This window comes from Cucurbita maxima, unplaced genomic scaffold (assembly GCF_002738345.1).
Source record: "Cucurbita maxima cultivar Rimu unplaced genomic scaffold, Cmax_1.0 Cma_Scf00001, whole genome shotgun sequence".
Classification (NCBI taxonomy): domain Eukaryota; kingdom Viridiplantae; phylum Streptophyta; class Magnoliopsida; order Cucurbitales; family Cucurbitaceae; genus Cucurbita; species Cucurbita maxima.
The window spans coordinates 2509859-2525440 of record NW_019272017.1 but is presented as its reverse complement, the minus strand read 5'-3'; the positions used below and the strand labels follow the sequence as shown (position 1 = coordinate 2525440).

The window sequence follows — 15582 nt, the reverse complement described above, 5'->3', positions numbered from 1 at the left end:
ATTATATCAAAATTTATGTATAGAATATAAATAGATTAATTAAGAATTAATTTTATGAGCTTTTTAGTTTTTAGTATTTTTAATGGGAGTTAAAAGATAAATTAATTAAGAATTAATCTGTAAATTAAATAAGATTCTTCTGTAATAAAATGATTGTAAGAGTAAACCTTAACGGGCTCTGAAACCCCTTTGATTTAGAATAGATATCGATGCATTTGATTTTTAAGCACTCTCTGTTCATATAATAAAAAGGCAAACTTGAAAATTTCCCGGACAAAATTGGCCATTTTCACGTAATCGTCAAGCAAAACGAATATTTTCAATTCATCGGAGGCTCGGCGAATTCCATTGGTGTACGAGTTTGATGATCAAAGATTATTGATCATCGTTCTATTTTCGTTGTGTTGCTCTAGATGGGGATTTCTTTCCCATCGTGGGCGACGGCGAATTTCAAAACCCTAATCAAATTTCTTTATGCCCTCAACTGATTCCTCTCGTAATTTGATCATTTCGACGCGTTATTACCTGCAGTACCAGCCATGTTTACGTGGAACATAGCGAAGACGGCGGAGGCGATGTTCTCGAAATTCGCCGTCAAGAGATTGTGCAAGTTTTTACTGAAAAAGAAATTGGGGCAGTTTTTATTGGGGGAAATTGATATCGATCAGCTGGACGTGCAGCTTGCTGACGGCACAATTCAGCTCAGCGACTTGGCGCTTAACGTTGATTTTCTCAATGAGAAGGTTTGTTTTTTTTTTTGTTATTTTTTTGAACGGGGACATTGAAAAATGTTGCTTCGACGAGAAACTGCAGGAAAAGTTTGGTGAAGTTAAATTGCGCACTTTCCCTGGTAGCATGTTAGTTAATTCACAGTTAATTATCTGCGAGAATACGAACAAGTTACGATCTTCCAGTTTTTTTTGTATTTTTGGAAACCAGAAATTGAGGAATAGAATGAATGTATGAATTTATAGGTCCGAGTAGACTTGCAGTGTCAAAAGTTCCTCGTGGAGACCCGGTTAGGACGAGTCTGCTTTGGCAGAGATTGAAAACTTATCCAATTTTGGTTTCGTAGATGGGGTAGGGAATTCTCTCCGTGGGACTTTCTTTGATGCATCAACTTGGGCGTTTCTTACTTTTTCTTTCCTCCTCCTTTATTGGGGACTTAGAAATCCTTACACTTACATAAAGGATAAAATAACAAGAACACGAACTTAACTGTCTAAAGAACATTGGGGGCGAGAATACTTGACATTCCATGACTAGTAAAAAAAGTAAAAACGCAGCACATGTCATACAACTGAAAAATCTAATTATTTAATTCTAAATAATGGCCTAAAAGTACATCCATTTTGCATTTCCAAAATGTTTTACTCTTCTTTGTGAACTATGTTTCAGTTATTGTCCTCAATTTTATAGGTTGGCACAGCAGCTTTGGTTACTTTCAAAGAAGGATCTATTGGGTCTTTATTAATTAGAATGCCATGGACGAGTAGAGGCTGTGAGGTAGAAATCAATGGTTTGGAGCTTGTGCTTTCCCCATGCTTGAGTAATGATCGTATGGATTGCTGTGGAACTTCTAGTGGTGGTCATAAGAACCATCATGAATCGAGAAAGTCAGAGCATTTTGTTGCGAAAAGTGCTGTAAAATCTACCTATGGGGATATCCATGAAGGTGTGAAGACTGTTGCAAAGATGGTGAAAGGGCTGCTTGCGAGCTTTCACGTGAAGATAATAAACTTGATAGTTGCATTTGATTCTTTTTATGATGAAAGCAAAAACAAAACAGGATTGGATACCACACTTGTTCTTCGGATTTCAGATGTAGAATGCGGAACTTGTGTTACAGAGGATGGTAAATTGGATATGGATGCAGCTGAAAGCTTTCTTGGAATAAGTCAACTGAGTAACTTTGTAAAGTTTCAAGGGGCAATGGTCGAGTTTCTTCACATGGATGATTGTGACAATCCAAAATCCATTTCATGTATGTCTGCAGGAACATCTGCTGAAATGGCATTAGACCATGTGCCATCAAATGTTACCATTCCAGTTCTGACAGGTGGAGTGGGGGGATTTTCAGGTAACCTGAAATTACGTATACCTTTGAGGGATGGTTCCTTAGACATTTATAGAGTGGATGGGGATCTTTTCATTGATCCTGTACAGGTAAAACTTCAACCTAGAACAATCAAATGTTTTTTAGTTTTATCTGAAGCTTATTGGAATTCCGACAAGAATGGTGATGGACATGGATGCAAACATAATAAGTTGAATGAATCTGGTTACTTGGATCGGGCATCTCACGACCATTCATTTACGCTAGCTTCTGCTGAAAGGACTCCTGATGAAACCTCCTCCCCCCATTGTGGTGGAATTCTGCCTGGCTCTCACCTTATATCAAATTGGGTGCCATCCTCTGTTAAACATAGAGAGAAAGAAAAAGTTGAAGAAGAATTTGACTTCGGAGCAAGGTTGGTATTACCTACGTCCTCTTTATAACCAATGTTCGAATCATTTTGAAATATATATAAAAAAAAAAATTCATGTTTTACTTTAAATGTATGCATTTAGTGTTGGGATTTTATGTGATCATCTGTTGGATGTTGGATTTTATGTGATCATCTGTTGAAGTATAATGTATTATTTCCATTATTTTAATTATGCACATGGGATGTTCTATTCTAGAAAAATTTGTCAAAATGAAACATTCAGCTGTCTTATGTCATCAATATGTCTATAATATGAACTAGTTCCTTAATCCATATAAAATTCTAAAATTATTGTTTCAGATTATACCAATGTGTTCTAAATATGTCAGTATGAGACATCTAGGTTCTAAATATGTTAAATATTAAACAACGGTTAAAGCATCTTTGTAAGAGATATCTAGGTTCTTAGTTTGGATGCTTGTTGAATGTTTGTCAAGTTTGCGCAATATTTTTAAGGTTTTCCTTGCTTACATAAAACTATTTATGCCATGTATAAGTTTTGCATATACCAAGACGTCAATTAGATTTAAAAATCATGATACTCTTTTGTTTTTTATTACGACTTTTTATCCTTCTAAGTCATTTAGAATAACAATTAAACAAAAACTGAGTGTTTTCTCTTTTTTCCATTCTGCAGTGTGGACCAGTTTTTTGAATGCTTAGATGAAATAAGAAGTTCCCAGTCTGCTTTAGGCAGCAGTGGGGTGTGGAACTCTGTTTTTAGTGCAATCACTGCTGCGTCCAGCCTTGCTTCTGGATCTTTACCCATTCCTTGTGGTGAGTATGCGCTAGCTCTGCTCTGTTATGCACTTGCTCGTGTATTCGAACTTAAGATACTGTTATACTTCTTGATATGTGTAATAACACATTTTGCTTGATTTCACTTATCAATACTTTTTTAAACAATATTTAACTTAAAGTCACGTCCCTGGAACAGTTTTTTTATCTTAAGCATAGGTTAGGATACCTTTTTTCCCCTAGTTTTGTGATTTAATTGTTATGCTATTATACAAGCTTATTTTTTCAATTTGATCAGTTGGACTTTTCACAGGAATGTTCATTCTCTATTAAGTTGGGATACTTTTGGGTAGGTAGCAAAATGAGAAGGTGTTTTGGAGTTGTCATTTTAGCCCTAAAATGCTATTGGGTTGGATAGGAAAAAGAAATCTTTGAAGAAATATTAATATGTTTGGTATCAAATTAATTGACTCTTTTGTTTAGTTTCCATCAATGACAGTTAATTCTTTAAATAGAACATTCAGCGTTCTCATGGAAGATGAATGCGGTGGTCTTTTGGAATGGGAAGGGAAGGGAAGGGAATGGGAAATAAGTAATCAACGTTAACAAAATGTATTTTTTCATCAATGAAAAGTTGTTTCTTTTTATAAGAAGAAAATATCCATAATGGGTTATGGTGAAAATATATACTTCTGTGATCTATCTTTATGGAATTTTTGGTAAGAAATAAAATTAGTGTGGCAATGGAACCTTAGATTACCTGGATTCAAGGCTACAAGTTTTCAATTGATTTTCCCACATGATAGTATTGACTGGTATTGTTAGTTAGACGCATGAATTGGACAGAAATGTATTTTTTTTAATGTCTCATGAGTTATGTTCTCACGTTTAGCTTTTCTTCATTTTTTCCCACTTCTTCATAGATTAGTTAATTCTCAATGTTTACCATTTAATATACTCTTTCATACACTAATTACTAGATACAGAATTGCAGCCTGTTGAAACAAACCTTAGGGCAACTATCTCTGGAATTTCTGTCGTTATTTCCTTCCATGATGACAATCAGTATCATTTCACTGACCCTGAGAAAGTACAGATCAAAACTGACTCGGAGGTTCATTTTGTGGCTGCTAAATTCAGTGATATCCATTTTCTTATGCAGGTAAAATTTTCCCTTGGGAATCTTTATCTTTCTTGTGTATTACTCTGTTTGATTATCTCTCTCCCTCCCCCTCTCCTTATGGAGGCTTTTCCCATCTCTCCTCGTGAAACAAGTGGGATTTTTAACTATAGGTAGGGGATCCTTTTCTATGTCCCATTCACTTAACACATTTTGGGTCCAGCAGGTATCTCAAAAAACGAGTTTTCAAGGAACTATCAAGCATATTGAGGTTGCTGATTATTTGAACTGCAAAAATTATTCCTCAAAATCTGACTTCCATAATAGTAACAGTGACTTCCAGACACTTCTGACGAAGCATCTGCAAGTGGATGTTATAGGTGCTCTCCCTCCATTTAATTTTTCAGCTGAAGATCCTAATAATGTGGAATCAAATAGTTCATTCAATATGGATTTTCCATGTGAAAACAAGGACAATGTTACAAAAATTACATTGTTGAAAACGTATGGCATCACTTCGTCCCAGTTGAATGTGATCTCTAGTTCTTCTGGTGATAATAGTACTATGTCAAAATCATTTTCATTGAATCTACCACCCTTCATTTTGTGGGTGAACTATACTTTGGTAAACATGCTACTGGATTTACTAAGGGGTGTTGCAAACTGTATACCTGGTGATAACAACCACAAGTGCTTTAAGGATAACTATGTATCGGATCACAAGAATGTCAAAAGCGGCTGTAATCAAGTTACAGCTTTGGCTTCATCTGCAAGCGTGCAGGGAAATATAATAATCGCCAAGGCCAGGGTAATATTCTGTTTCCCATTTGAAAGTGACAAGGACTTTATGGGATACTCTTCCTGGGATCAATTTATTGCTCTTGATTTTTATTCCCCTCCAATCACAAAGGAGGAAACAATTCACAGTGGTAACTTGGCGCTGCAGAAAAGTTATTTTTCAGAAAAAAATGCTTTGCATTTCAGATTTGGTAGTCTTGGGGTTTTCTTGGTCACTTCTGATGAAGAGATAAAACAGGGCAGCACATGCAACGTGCAAAGGAAAAAAATTTCAGCTCATAACATTTTGTCTGCCTCCAACAGAACAAATGCTTCTTCTTTAACATTTTTTTGGCAGGAAGGTCATGTCACAGGTCCATGGATTGCAAAGAAGGCCAAGTCATTAGCTAGTCTAGAGGAATCAGAAAGCAGGTGTAAGTTCATTGGAAAAGATTACGAGTTTGCTTCCGTTGCTAATATGAAAGATATGGAGGAGTCTAACTTGCAGACTCGACAAGAAATGATTTTGAGCTCCACATCAGTGTTGTATGTGTTTCTCCCTCTTGTCAGAATCAATGCTGGTGCTGTTCAATATAAAGTCTTTAATTATCTTTTAGATCAGTTGATAAAAGGATTGTCAAGTGATACTTGTGATGCAGTTGATGTTACAAAAGGATCCGTAACATCTCAAAAATCGATTGTAGTTGATTGCAATTGTGTAGAAATTTCCATTAGGCCAGATTCAAATGAGAGTGTTAAGTGCTCTTTGCAGAGAGAACTTCCTGGATCATGGTATCATCTAAGACTGGAAATTCAAAACTTCGAACTAATCTCTGTCTCCGACCTTGGAAGTATCGAGGGTGCCAATTTCTTTTGGCTATCCCATGGAGAAGGACAATTGCTGGGTTTCATATCTGAAGATCCTGATCAGGAGTTTCGTTTGATCTCATGTAGCAACTCTAACATGAAGCGTGGGGATGGGGAAGGTTCAAATGCTTTATCTTCAAGGTTAGCTGGTTGTGATATTGTGCATATGTGGGATCCCGAGTGCTTACAGGATTTTTCTTCTATAACAATAAGATGTGCAACAATTCTGGCTATAGGTGGTCGATTGGATTGGTTAGATGTCATCTGCTCCTTTTTCCTTTTGCCCTCTTCTCCAGTTGAACCAGAAGGTGACAAGGTTATGCCCAGAGAGAATACAAAAAAGTCTTCAGGGTCTAATTTTTTTCTTAACTTTGTTGATGTTGGGTTGAGCTATCAACCGTACTTGAAGAATTTGCTAGGCAATAGCAGACTCTCTCGAACAGAATCCAGTTCTTCTACCATCAAACAAGAGTTGGATGATGATTATGTTGCTTGCCTGCTGGCTGCATCCTCAGTAACACTATCAAGTTCTAGTGTGGCAGATACAGTTGAAGATAATTTCAGAATCACAATACAAGATATTGGACTTCTTCTATGTAGTGTCTCTGATTATGAGCATGTTTTTAATGCTTACAGTGTTGAAGATCTGCGCAAGGGAGGCTGGGTTAAGGTTGCCAGGGAGACATTTATTGAAGCAATATTGAGAACTAACTGTGATAATGGCCTCAAGTGGGAGTTAGAATGTCACAAAGCCCACGTTTTCGTGGAAACATGCAATGACACTACTACTGGTCTGGTACGTTTGGCTGCTCAACTTCAGCAACTATTTGCCCCTGATCTTGAGGAATCGATTGTTCATTTGCAGACAAGATGGAATAATGTCCAACAAGCACAAGAGAGAAAGGAGATTGACAATGAATCATCTTCTCCTCCATGTCACAATCCATCAGTTAAACAAAGTGAAACTGGGTTAATGGATGAAATATGTGAAGATGCGTTTCTATTAAATAAAAACCAAACCAGAGAATGTGATTGTTTTTCATCCACTGAAGGTCTTCATACTGAGGTATGCAGGTTGAATTCTGAGGTTCATGAAACTTCTTCTCCCATTCATTCCTTCATTGGCTCAGAGCCTGATGGTCAAACATCTTTCATACAATACCTCAAGTTTCCTGAAATAATAGAAGGATATTGCCTGTCTGAGTTTCGTCCTGTATCAGATCTAACAATGGGCCAAGAATTACCTCCCGATATTTGTAATTCCAGGAATTCTAGTAGTATAGATCTTGAAGGACGAAGAAGTGGATGGTACGGGAACTTGCCTATAAAAATTCTTGAAAACCACATTTTAGATGCAAGTAGAGTTGAACACTCGGTAACTGATGATCTTTGTTCTATCGAGAGCAAAAGACTTGATGAGGTTGAAGAGGCATGTGGACGTGTACTTCTTAATAATATCGATTTGAAATGGAGAATGTATGCTGGTTCTGATTGGCAAGTTTCTAGAGAGAATGGTGATCGACCAATGAGTATGGTTAAAAGAGATCAACACACATGTCTAGAGCTTGCATTATCTGCCATGCATGTTCAATATGATGTTTTTCCTATGGGTGGAATGTGTGTATCTAGACTTTCACTTTCAGTTCAAGATTTTCATCTTTATGACAGCAGTGCAGATGCACCTTGGAAGCTGGTATTCTCTTTTGCTTGAGAGATCCTTTTGCATTTATGCTTTTTACGGACATTAATTAATGTTTTCCCTCCTTTTTCGGGTGGTTGTTGAAAGGTACTGGGATATTACAATTCAAAGAATCATCCTCGTAAGTCTTCGTCAAAAGCATTCAAGCTCGACTTAGAAGCTATTAGACCAGATCCTTTGATCCCTCTTGAGGAATACCGGTGCGTAAATTTTTCAGTATTTTTATTTTCAACATTAGATGTGTTAGTGCTTGCATCTCTTGGGCGATTCTTAAGTTAGAATTTTGTCATTTTTGTCCAACAAGATCACGAATTCCTCTAACAGGACATTTGCTATAAGTTGGTGTTTGGTACGATCAATGGTTGAAGAGGGGAATGGGAGACCATTTCTTTTATTAGGTTGCAAGGAATTGACCATTCCTTTCCACCATATTGATGGAATGAGCATTCGTAGGCCATATTAGAATGCTATTTCCTTTTCTCTTAATAAGTTAATATTTTTATAAGATATCCAATATAATTGTTAGTGAATATGTGATAGTATTATCTTTCATTCGTACTCATTATGGGTATATAACCTGTTTTTCTTTCAGGTTGCGTGTTGGTTTTCTGCCTATGCTATTGCATCTTCATCAATGCCAACTTGATTTTCTTGTTAATTTTTTTGGGGAAAAAAGTTCATCAGGAAACCAGTCTGGTCATTCACTTGATTCAGATGGTTCAAAAACTATTTCTACGACCAAAAGTGATGCTGGGCTTAATTTGGCAGAGGAGGCATTGCTTCCTTATTTTCAGGCAAGTTATGGCAAATTTTTATTGGTCATGCATATTTCTGTGACAAGAACTCACAATTCGCTCGTAGTTGTGCACAATAATGCCTTAACCTTGACTCAGATTTGTACCCATATGTGACCGAGTTATCTTAAGAGCTAATAATTTTCACCTGGAAGGTAATAAAATCCTCGTACAGTGTACAGAGAATCAAATCAGATGAAGTATAGATCATGTGATAAAGAATTGAGGACAGAAGTGAGATGTTTATGAGGATGAAAAACTTCGCCTATAAGCTCAGAGGCCAAGAGGTGTTTGTGGAGGCCCTGGAGGGAAGACAGATTTGGATGCATTCCTTATAATTAATGTAGTAGTTGAGGGCTCAAGACCTAGAATATTAGTTGTTTTGTTTTCGAATTGGATCTTGAATTGATTGTCTGATCATTACTAAGGGTTAATTTTTGGTACACTTCCTTGGCCTTAGTCGGGTAACTTAACTACTCTCTTTCTTCTTTGTGCTAAACTTACTTTCAATTTTCTGTTTCCATGGAAAAAAAAAAAAAATGAGAGAGAGAAAAGGAAGGCCAGTGATCTTGTTGAGTGGTAGTTAGGAATCCATGGATATATTGAAATTTCTTCATCTTCCAAAAATGAGATTCCAAGAATTAGTCAAGGGGTCCCAAAAATTTGAGAGCCAACTTTTTGGAGTAATAAAAATCGAGAAGAGAAGGAAATGTGAATTCAATGGAGCATCACTGGTCCATAAATCATCCAAAAATAAAACATATTGTCCGTCACCTAATTTGAACTGAGCCAAAGAATCAACTTGTTTCCAAACTTTCGACAGAATCAGCTATTTGCCAATCACCTGAACAAACACCATGAATACTTGCTAACTCATCTCCTGAAAGAAAAGGGTTCTGTAATGAACCTCCAACCCCAATTTTCAATTGAAGCCTGATTCCAAATATCTCCAAGTTAAAAAAAGAAATGAATATTTCATTTACTACTCCGTAATTTTGAAGAAATTGACCCCTTCCTCTGCTCTACCCCTTTTTAAATTGATTTTGACTGCTGCTATTTTGGTTGACCTTCACTTTTGGATATATGGTTAAAATCTATGTACTAATTGCATTACTGTATTTTCAGAAGTTTGACATACAACCAATTGTAGTCCGTGTTGATTACAGTCCAAGTCGTGTTGATTTGGCTGCGTTAAGAGGTGGGAAGTACGTTGAACTTGTAAATCTGGTTCCTTGGAAGGTAATACTATCGCTTCCCCAATACACTTACACACATATCGATGAACTGTTCCTACTTTTCCTTTGGGTGCCAAATTATATGTTTAGGTAATTTGTTTTGATGATTTCATCATATTAATTCTTTTATTTTATGGTTTCCTGTCCAATTGTACTATGCTGCCTTTGGTAACGCATTCCTGTATTTAGATAATTTTATGTAATGGTATATCATACTAGCCCGTCTATTTTATGGTCTCCTGTGCAAATTGATGAGCTTCCTTTTACATGTCAATACTTGAATTTGTTGATTAAATTCCTCAATATATATATTGAGTAGGTCAAGAGAGATGTTACTTTGTCTGACCGACCAAGTAACTGAGTTGCTCTGGTATCTCCTTTTCTGGTTTGGCAGACTACGTTATTCATCAAAGTCTCGATGCTTGTTCAAAGGTCAAGGTGGATCATTTTGTCACTGTTAACACTAATTAAGTTGACTGGTGCAGGGGGTTGAGCTACACCTTAAGCATGTGCAGGCTGTTGGAGTCTATGGTTGGGGCAGTGTATGTGAAACAGTTGTAGGTGAATGGCTGGAAGATATTTCTCATAATCAGGTACTCAACTTGAAACTAAAAAGTTTGTTGGTTATTCTCCCATTATAATAATTAATAGTAACATGTTATCAACCTGTTATAGATTCGTAAAATACTGGAGGGCCTTCCTACAGTCAGGTCATTAGTTGCTGTTGGCTCTGGTGCCTCAAAACTCTTGTCTTCTCCAGTTGAGAGCTACAAAAAGGATCGAAGAATATTAAAGGGGATGCAAAGAGGTGACTTTCTTTTGGGATTGTATTTTACATTTGTTCTGAAACTTATAAAAATATCACCGCTGGGCAGTTTACCTTTAATTAAGGAGAGTGGTAGGTTCTCCTAATGCTTATTAACATGAAATTTTAGTTTGATCATGGGTGTGAACTTATGATTATAACATTTTAAAGGTTGTCAAATATGATGGTTTTGGTTTGGGATTATTTAGTTCAAAGTATACTTGGAAAATTTATATTAAAGGTTAAGTTACAAGTTTTTCAAAAAGTATTTTAATAGAAGACATCCTTAAATAGTATTTAATAGGTCTTTAAGTTTCAAAAAACATTTAATAGAAGGAGATTTTTATAAAGTTTTCAATAGGAGTCTCAAACTTTCAATTTTGTACTTAAGATGTTCCTGGCATATGTAAATTTGGCCAATTTTCTTTTAAAAATGAATTAATTTATTAGATAAAAAATTTAATTTTATGTCCGACAGGGAACCTTAACTTAAATTTTTTTTATTAGTATGTTCGTGAATTAAAAAATATATATACTGAATAGCCTGCTATTTTTTTCCTTTTTCATGATATTCTGCAACTCCAATAATTGATCATTTGTTTAGGTACTATTGCATTTCTCAGAAGTATTTCCCTTGAAGCTATTGGACTAGGGGTACACTTGGCTGCTGGGGCTCATGACATTTTGCTCCAGGCGGAATATATACTCACTACTGTTCCTCCTTCAGTGAAAGTACGGCATAAGACAAAGGCTAATGTAAGATCCAATCAACCCAAGGATGCTCAAGAAGGATTGAAAAAGGTGAATCTTCTACATTTGTTTGCATGCTCATATTCGAGTTTCTAATGTACTGAAAAATGACATGCCTATCTGTTTGTATTATGGGTTCAAATACTTAGGATTCGATAGTCATCCTGTGGATCAGGATTAAGTGTTTATAAGTTGGTCTAAGGCATCCAGTTCTTGTAAAAAATATATTGGAAAATAACATTTCATATCTAAACAAAATATATGTTCCATGCATACTGCTCTAAGAAACATTTTGCATTGCTTTATTTTGAAGAAATTTGAGTAGTACCCTTGTTGATCTTCCTAGTGATTTAATTCAATTTGGCATCTTCTAAGTTTGATCATACTAGGGGTTATATGAACTTCCCGGTCAAAGGAAATGATAGAGAATGAGAAGATTTTGCATGGAATACAATCCTTGCTTACTTTACTGTTTAATTATCCGGATCATGAAGCCTGGTGGAATTTTAGTGATTTTGAAGTCTTAGTTACCGATCACTTTTAGTCAAAAAACTGTTTAAAACATATTCTATATGAATATAAACGATTTGATGGCTTTTATGCATATTTTCATCTTCATGTGTGCTTACAAAATAGAACTTAACAGTTTGATTTGCTTTTTTCCATGTTTCACAAATTTTTCATATTGATTGTTGTATCTTTATGTCACGTTGACATGCAAAGACCTCTCCCCTTCATATTCTTTTTCATGGGGGAACGGTATGAGTGGATTTTGCTCAGTTCAATACATACATTTTTTCTCGCTTATTTTCCCATGGAATTGATTAAACTTGACTTTTAACAGGCTTATGAAAGCATTAGTGATGGCCTTGGGAAGTCTGCCTCTGCCTTGGTTCGGACTCCCTTGAAAAAGTATCAACGTGGAGGCAGTACAGTGTCTGCTCTCGCAACTGCTGTTCAAGCAATTCCAGCTGCCGCAATAGCTCCAGCTTCTGCATGTGCAAGCGCAATACATTACACTTTTCTTGGCTTGAGAAATAGGTCATTACTTGTTTCTTTATGTGCTCGCTTAGTTGTTGTTGGATATGCGAGAATATGAGAATCTTTAGAAACTTAGTTGATGTTGGATCTCATGCTTGCAGCCTGGATCCCGAGCGCAAAAGAGAATCCATGGAGAAATATTTAGGTCCTACAGACTCGTGGGAACAGAATTGATGAGGCCATGGATGACTTCTGGATAAAGTTTAAGCTTAATTTCCCAAGGAGTCGTGATTGCCGTCAGTCATTGCATTGTGCCTCGCCTTTAAAAAGATCGTGACACACTCTTTTCATATTTGAAAAGATGGACCTGGTGTAAATGTAAGTCTAATCTCGTTTTCGATCCTCTGATATCAAATCCCATTATAAATTATAATCCTTCGGTTCTTTCTATGAACAATGCTCATCTTAAGTATAGAAAACATCATGTAGAAGTTAGGTAGTCAAGCAATTTTGTTCTTGGTTTGGCAGTATTACTGGAAATAAGTTTGATGCTTTTGTGTCAGCATGTTTCTGAACTTCTGTTTTCTAACATTATGTGAAGCCTGAAAACCATGTTACTCTAAATTGATACAATGCTAGTTTTATATTCTAAGAGTACATTGCAATGTTAAACTAAATCAACTAAAACTAGGTTTTTAGTTCTGTTATTTGAAATTGTTTTGGTCGGGTTTTTACTAGGTTTTCGAACGTTTTGAATTCTCAGTTAAATTTCAAAAATAAAGCAAAATTTCAAAAGGGTTTTGAAAACAATTTCAACAGTAAATAACAAAAGAAAGAAACTCATAGATTAGAGTAGCGTTTATAAGCATGATTTGCTAAAATAATAAGTAAACAACTGAATCATTATCAAATGGGTCTAAAGAATTTACTATAATGTTTTGTTTTCTTTGCACTACATGTGGTGATGCTTGTGGCTTTTGTTTGATTGATGCAGATGTACAGAAGAAAGAGTCTCGTAGGCATTCTTTCCCCGTTCGATGTAGAAGACGGAGATTTGTACATGAATGTTAAAATATTCAACCATGGTTAGAAATTTTTTCGTACTGATGGTGATTAAGTTTGGTAATTAGTTATACCCTACTTTATTCTTTGAGGATTGAGCAAATGTATCTAGCTTTCTAATTTGTGCATAGCCCTGTAAATACTTGATGATTTGTTTTCCAAGATGTGCATAGTTTTGTAAATATTTGATCATTTGCTTTCCAATTTCTTTTATTGAACTCAGCATAGTGAGGGATCAAAACTAACCTTTTTTAAATTCTGTTAATGTAAAGCGAGATTATTATTTTTAGGTTAAACCAAGTAAAAAAGGGAGTAATTTTTACTTGAAATTTCTAGGATTTTAACATAGTTAGGTTGCTCCAATGTTTACTCTGCCATATAGTTCTCTTGTAACGTTTTTTTGTTCTAAACTTTAATGATCCATGATAAGGAATTTTTGTAACGTTTTTTTTTTTTTTTTCAATGTTCTCGTATAGTTTTGAACCTTTTAAAAGTTGATAGATGTTATTGATACAAAATTTCTATAATTTAGTCTAAATTTTATAATGTTATTTGTTAAAGTAAGTTGTCTAGGAATACGAGATATATTACGAATAGTAGATAAAAATAAATTCATAATTAATTTTCTTTCAAGGTGAATATAGTTTATATTTAATGGTAATTTGATAAATCCACATTTTGAAGCATAATATTTAAATCTTCACATCACTCATTTATCTAAAAAAAACACGAGTAATCTTAAAAGTTATCTTTGTTATCAATAATTTTCAAGCGGTTTGAACCGACTCTTAATGGTGAACTCAAAAAAAAAAAAAAAAAAACTAAGGGAAAGAGAAGAGAGAGATGATGTATTATAACAAAATCCATCAAGTAAATAAGACATTATCAAATCTCTAAGGCTTTTTTTTTTATACAAATAAAAGAGAAAGTTAGAGTTCCTAAGAAAAGTGATGGAAAAGGAAAAGCAAAAGCCTCTCTGTTTCTGAACCAGTTCCCCCCAACAAGCTTCTTGCTTGAAAATCACAACACTTTTGAACAAAAAAACTTGTAATCTTCTGCTTTACATTAGTTATGATCATCCTCTCTGTGAGGTTGCTTTCTTCAAGTAACAGTTCCTGTACATAAAACACCCTTGTTAGCCCCATTCCCTTTGAGCATTCAAGGATTGAAACGGGTCTCGTTTGATAATCATTTGGAAACATTCGAATTCGTAGATAAGAAGATAAGAAAAATAATGAAGTTTTGATCTTACCCATTTTTTCTTGCAATATTTATGAGATCCTCATGAAGAAAAACAGAGCTTTTGTCTTCCTCTTCCACAGTTTTCAAAACCCCTTCATTTCTATGCTGTTTTTTGGAAACAAAATGGGATCTTCTGAACCCAAACTTCTCCTTCCAGTAAGTTTTTGTTAGCTTTGGAAATGAAACATCTTCTTCTTCATCATCATCTTCATTCACTTGCAACTCATCTCTTAATGTTGTCTTCACCAAAAGGTTCCTTGAACTGTCCTTCAATGGCAGCAGCCTCCCCTGACAGAAAATCTCATCTGCTGCAATCATACATCTGTCCTTAACACTGAACTCAAAATCAGATGAAACAGGTGCTTCCCTGTAGATGTTCTCAAGCTTCAATGGCAGCTGTGTCTCTACAAAATCATTTGAAAACGAAATTCTTGGATCCATGGAGGAATCAGCTCAAAAGGGTTGCTGCTCTTTTTGAGTTTCTTTCACTGAATGGATGATATGATTCTCTCTTTTTGAGTCATTTTCTTTGCCACTTGCCTTGGGCCAATCAGCTTGAAGGTGTTTGTTTATATAAAGAATTATGGGTACCTTTTTTTTTGGCTTTCTTTTTGGTATGGAAATGCATGATTTGTAATCATAAATTATATACTTTCTTTTTTTTTTTTTCATTTTCTTGCATCATAGACTGTTTCTGTTTGACTATATTATCTACTTCAACCATGATTGAACCGTTCTTTGGGGAACTAAATTTTGTTCTAAATCATTTGATGATATCCATTCAATGTCGATTCTAAAAAATCAATATGCTTAGCTCGTTTTACTTGTGTAAACGTATACCCATTTCATTAAAACTTATTGAGAATCAAGTAGGATTGACGAGTTTAAAATGACTTAAATAGAACCCAAAACACGAGAGATCCATTAACTACTTTAATAGATATTGTCTTCTTTGGGCTTTTCCCTTTTGAGCTTCCCCTTATTGTGAGATCCCATATCGGTATTCGTTATAAAGGTGTGAAA

The 15582-nt window shown here is 35.3% G+C and overlaps 2 protein-coding genes across 5 annotated transcripts; one reads left to right on the top strand and one right to left on the bottom strand.

Moving 5' to 3' along the window:
• Positions 1 to 233: 233 nt before the first annotated feature.
• LOC111478560 (autophagy-related protein 2) lies at positions 234 to 13521 on the top strand. Of its 4 annotated transcripts, none has more exons than XR_002717499.1 (14): positions 236 to 743; positions 1420 to 2471; positions 3127 to 3266; positions 4214 to 4389; positions 4574 to 7684; positions 7778 to 7890; positions 8283 to 8484; positions 9610 to 9723; positions 10205 to 10312; positions 10395 to 10527; positions 11129 to 11325; positions 12119 to 12315; positions 12417 to 12633; positions 13250 to 13521. XR_002717499.1 is itself a non-coding variant. In XM_023122892.1 (13 exons), the coding sequence occupies exons 1-13, from the start codon at positions 540 to 542 to the stop codon at positions 12487 to 12489; spliced, it is 5826 nt and encodes a 1941-aa protein (XP_022978660.1). In that variant the 5' UTR covers positions 236 to 539; the 3' UTR covers positions 12490 to 12636. The 4 variants fall into 4 exon arrangements, 2 of the variants coding, with proteins under 2 accessions (XP_022978674.1, XP_022978660.1); XR_002717495.1 differs by having other exon boundaries at positions 4208 to 4389; XM_023122892.1 differs by lacking the exon at positions 13250 to 13521 and having other exon boundaries at positions 4208 to 4389; positions 12417 to 12636.
• A 623-nt stretch (positions 13522 to 14144) lies between these two features.
• On the bottom strand, positions 14145 to 15259 carry LOC111481767. The gene is made up of 2 exons (XM_023127359.1): positions 14570 to 15259; positions 14145 to 14432 (listed from the first exon to the last, which is right to left on the bottom strand). The coding sequence occupies exons 1-2, from the start codon at positions 14998 to 15000 to the stop codon at positions 14393 to 14395; spliced, it is 471 nt and encodes a 156-aa protein (XP_022983127.1). The 5' UTR covers positions 15001 to 15259; the 3' UTR covers positions 14145 to 14392.
• Positions 15260 to 15582: the final 323 nt, after the last annotated feature.